The sequence below is a fragment of the Poecilia formosa genome, unplaced genomic scaffold (genome assembly GCF_000485575.1).
Source record: "Poecilia formosa unplaced genomic scaffold, Poecilia_formosa-5.1.2 Scaffold21, whole genome shotgun sequence".
Classification (NCBI taxonomy): domain Eukaryota; kingdom Metazoa; phylum Chordata; class Actinopteri; order Cyprinodontiformes; family Poeciliidae; genus Poecilia; species Poecilia formosa.
The window spans coordinates 1,556,482-1,561,087 of NW_006799960.1; the positions used below are offsets into that span (position 1 = coordinate 1,556,482).

At 40.3% G+C, this 4,606-nt stretch overlaps 1 protein-coding gene across 2 annotated transcripts in view; it reads left to right on the plus strand.

The window, feature by feature from the left end:
* zcchc17 (zinc finger, CCHC domain containing 17) overlaps window positions 1–3,565 on the plus strand; it is a 4,741-nt gene extending 1,176 nt beyond the window's left edge. Inside the window, exons 2-7 of one of the 2 annotated variants that reach the window (XM_007547623.2) lie at window positions 224–403; window positions 1,274–1,374; window positions 1,460–1,551; window positions 1,641–1,741; window positions 1,871–2,022; window positions 2,717–3,280. In XM_007547623.2, the coding sequence (XP_007547685.1) occupies window positions 265–403; window positions 1,274–1,374; window positions 1,460–1,551; window positions 1,641–1,741; window positions 1,871–2,022; window positions 2,717–2,878 (747 nt within the window). In that variant the 5' untranslated portion in view covers window positions 224–264 and the 3' untranslated portion in view covers window positions 2,879–3,280. Of the gene's footprint in view, window positions 1–223; window positions 404–1,273; window positions 1,375–1,459; window positions 1,552–1,640; window positions 1,742–1,870; window positions 2,023–2,716 lie in introns of both variants that reach the window. The other variant, XM_007547622.2, reaches the window with a different exon arrangement.
* The last annotated feature ends 1,041 nt before the right edge of the window (window positions 3,566–4,606 follow it).

Here is a 4,606-nt window from a genome sequence, read left to right on the forward strand (position 1 = left end):
GAATAATAATAATAATAATAATAATAATAATAATAATAATAATAATAAACTTATTTTAATACTTTATGCATTTTTTAACTGGTGTAAATGTTTTATTTTATTTCAAAACAGAGAAAAAGTAGACCTTTCTACTCACTGTGCCTTCTGTTACTTTATATATTTTCCTCCCTCACTTTTAATGATGCTGCAAATTCTAATATCTGTTTAATTATCTGTCGACCAGATCTACCATTAGACAGTGGTGACCCACCCCTAGTTGGGATAATGTCTGATCGAGGTGGACATGGTCGTGAGCCGGCCGGATTGGATGGTCTGCCACCGCTGCACAGTATTGCCAAAGGAGAGGTGGTCTCTGTGCAAAGCTACGGAGCCTTTGTTCGACTGCCAGGTTACAAGAAGGAAGGTTGGTAAAAAGGGCTTGCAGAGGGAATTTAAAGTAAAGAATCATAACAGGGGAAAAAATGTTACAGACAAAGACAGATTTAAGATTTTAGGTTAGCATAACTGAGGAGGTGAATCACTAAAATAAACCAGAGTGCTCTCAAATGATGGGCAAACCATTCTTCAGAATCTTGTCTGCTTAGGGAGAAACTTCTATGGGAAAATGTTGCTTTATGTTAACACAATCCAATTTCATTCATATCATGCATAACTTATGCTCCCCTTTCAAGAAAAAATATGATTATGTTCCACTAATCTATGCTTATGTGCTGATTATATATGTTTAAAAAGGAACACACGCATAATGTGTTACGGAAAGCATAAGGAGGGAGACAATATAAGCATACTCAAGAAATATGAGAGCTGTGTGAAGCAGGTCATCTGAAATCTATATTTAGCCTACGAGTTACGCATGTGATGATGCCTTATCACTGGCCACTTTGGAAAATTGATAATGCTTTCACCGCTAGAGGGCACACTCAGCAAAAGTTTGGTTTTGGAGAAAAGTTAAATAAAGCCCAAGAGGGACAAAAATAGAACACACATTTAATTAAATTTAATTTAATTTTTATTAATTTAATCACATGAAAAAGCATCACTTGTTCACATTTACACACAGGACCTTGACTTTAAAGTAGCTGGACTCCTAGTGTCCGGATAGCTGACTGAATGGAATAAAAGCCTAAAATTAATATGACATTCTTGGCTGTGATGTGTGGCTATAAACATCTCAAAATGGTATGTTTTCATCCTGCAAGTTATTTTTGTGTGACATCTTTATAAAAAAAAAAAAAGAAAAGAAAAAAAAGTGCTGTAACTCCACTATGAACAGGTTTGGTTCACGTGAGTGAGATGTCTGCAACCAGAGTTGAAAATGCCTCCGAGATTGTGGATGTTGGAGAACACGTGTGGATCAAAGTCATCGGGCGCGAGGTAACGACACACAAAAATAGCACAATCCCACACGCAGGTGTGGAATGTAAATCCAGCGTCACCGCAGTACGACCCTGTCTGTCAGATTCAAGGTGACAAGGTGAAGATGTCCTTCTCCATGAAGGCTGTAAACCAGGGGACAGGACAAGACTTGGACCCCAACAATGTTATGGCAGAGTAAGTGCTTTGCAGTGTCATGTGTTTCATGTGTGTGTGTGTGTGTTTTTGCAAAGGAGCGTGTTATTTTCCTCTGTTTGTGTTTGCAGTCAGGATGCGAGGCGCAGGAAGCAGTTCAGAGATCACACAAGCAACAGGATCACCCTGGAGGCCGTGCTCAACACGACGTGTTCAAAGTGCGGCTGCAAAGGTGCGCCAGCACGACTAGAACTTGTAAAAGGAAGAATCAAATCGTGAAAAAAAAATATTTTTCAGACAGCAGCTGCCTCATGTCGAAGTTGTTCAAAGTCAGTTTCAGTTAACTCGAGACTCCTTTCAGGTCACTTCACAAAGGACTGTTTCTCAGCTCCGGGCTTGCAGTATGCTCTCGTGCCTGAAGAGGACGATGCAGAGGCACAGCAGCAGCAGCAGCAGCAGCAGACAGCCACAATCAGGCCACCGCAGGACTCGGACAAAAAGAAGAAAAAGAAGGTGAAAACGTTAAACTAAACAACACCTGCCCCTGCTCTCTCTTCCTGTTTACTCCTCCGATGTTTCTCACGTCGGCCGTCTGACGGCTCATGTGATCCGACGTGGCAGGAGCATCATGACAGCTCCTGTTTTATGCTGCTTTGACAGAAAAGCTGTGTGACCCAGTTTTGAGGTAATGAAACTGCTGTCAGTTTTCTGTACGTATCTGCAGCCTCAACGTTCAGATTTCCTTTCACGGTGCCTTGAGGAACTCTTCGAGGCTCTTTGGACTTTGTCACTTTTTGACAAATTACAACCACAAGCCTTGATGGGCTTCGTTGTGATTTTGAGTGTTTCCTAATTGTGAAGTAACAGGAAAATGATAGGATCTTTTAGAAAAAGAAATCGCAGCTTGCATTTGTTTTCAGCTCCGCTGCAGTAATACTTGTGGAACGACATTTCCAGTTACAGCTGCAAATCATTTTATGGTATGCCTGCTTTGCACATTTAGCAATCAAAATCTGCAACACTTTTCATATATTTTTTTGTTAAAAATGTTGTGAACCACGTCATTTTTTCCCCCCTTCTACTTCAAAACTGAGAGCTAATATGAGCTGATTTATCAGTTTAATAAAATAAATTCCGTGATGTTTTTGTAACAAGGGTATAAATACCTCTCGAATTACAAATTTATACTTATGTGTCTGTTCTTCAGGAAAAGAAAATGAAGAAGAAGAAGAAGAGGGAGAGAAAGGAGTCAGACAGCGACAGCAGCAGCGAGTGTAAAACCAAGAGGAGGCGTCATAGCAACAGCCTCGACAGGCAGGAGAAGAAAAAGAAGAAGCACAAGAAACAGAAATCACACAAGCACAGCTGAGACAGCCGGAAAGCTACACACACGCACACACACACGCACACATACACGCACACATACACGCCTCCAGTCGGTCACGCCACCACTATCACACATGCACATGTTGATAAAACAAAGCGATAGACTTGCGGTCTCTTTATCTCGTCATTATTCCTTATAAACCACAAGCTAACTATAGAAAATACAGTTGTAAATTAGCAGGGTTTTTTGGGGGTTTTTTCACTTGTAATCCATTTCCTGGTGAAAGCTCAAAGGAAAATACTGTTTTGAAAAAAGGTCGTGTGACCATCCCCCGTCTGGCCTGGAGTAACCTCTGACGCCCACGGTGATACAAGTCTTCGCCTCTTGTGTAATCAAATATGTGTAAATTATATGGCAGCAGGAGACATCCACCTTTTCTTTTTTTTTTTTTTAAATACAGATATTGTTTACAGCTATCCGGTTTCTGATGGAAATCAATTAACGAGACGTTGGGGGGGTAAAGCTGACAGACACACACACACACACACAGACAAACACAAACAGGAAATGTAATACCGCACGAGTGAACACAACAGGACCCTCGTATTATGGTGACATTCAGATTTATGTTTTCATGTTGTTGTAGATGCATGTATTTATGTGTGTATTTCCACAACCCGCTTCCTGACCTGCTGACTCCATTAAATCTGTTTGCGCCTGTAAAGACAACAAAGAGCCTCCTGACTTCTCTTTGTTCAAAGACCTTGAAGTCATAACGCTGCCGTTAAAATCTGCCCTCTGGCCCAGAGTACATACCAGCACAAGGTCACATCCAGTTAATGTTTTCAAGCAAGGTGGTCGGTCAAATAGACCTGGTCATGCTGTGCCTAGGAAAAGTATTCACAACCCCTTTTTTTTTTTTTTTTTTTTTTCACATTTTGACATTAAAAATAGCACTGGATGTAAAATTAAGTGGGATTTTTTATTTATTTTTTATTTTTTTGTTTAGATGTGAAGGAGAATTAAAACGATTCGTGTTTTTATTGTATTCGGTCACGTTTACTCTGAAGCCCATCGACAAATCCAATACAGAAAAACTGCTCTCAGAATCTCAGAATCATTAAATGGAATCAATACCAATAACCTCCAGAAGTCCACCTGTTTATAACGTAATGTTATTTCAATAAAATAGGTTTGTTAGGGAGCACCATTGAGCCCAAAATTCATAATACCGTGCGGCAGAAAACTATAGCACTACACACTAAACATACTGCTCACGGTAAGAAGAGCGTTAATCAGAAAAAAAGACTTTCTTTAGAAGGGAAAGGTAAGCTGAATGTTGATGGGGAGATAGATGTAGCTAAATATAGACTAATTAAGAAAAAAAAAATTAGAAGCTGAAAATGACTTCTAATTTTGCCCTCCCACGTGGAGGGCAACAAGCATACAGCTACAGTAGAATGATACAGTATTTTAGGTAATTTGCAAAAAACTTGAAAACCGTACATCATTTTCTTCCCACTTCAGAATTATGCATAGCTTGCTCCCCTGCTCTCTCTTCCTGTTTACTCCTCCGATGTTTCTCACGTCGGCCGTCTGACGGCTCATGTGATCCGAGGTGGCAGGAGCATCATGACAGCTCCTGTTTTATGCTGATTTGACAGAAAAGCTGTGTGACCCAGTTTTGAGGTAATGAAACTGCTGTCAGTTTTCTGTACGTATCTGCAGCCTCAACGTTCAGATTTCCTTTCACGGTGCCTTGAGGAACTC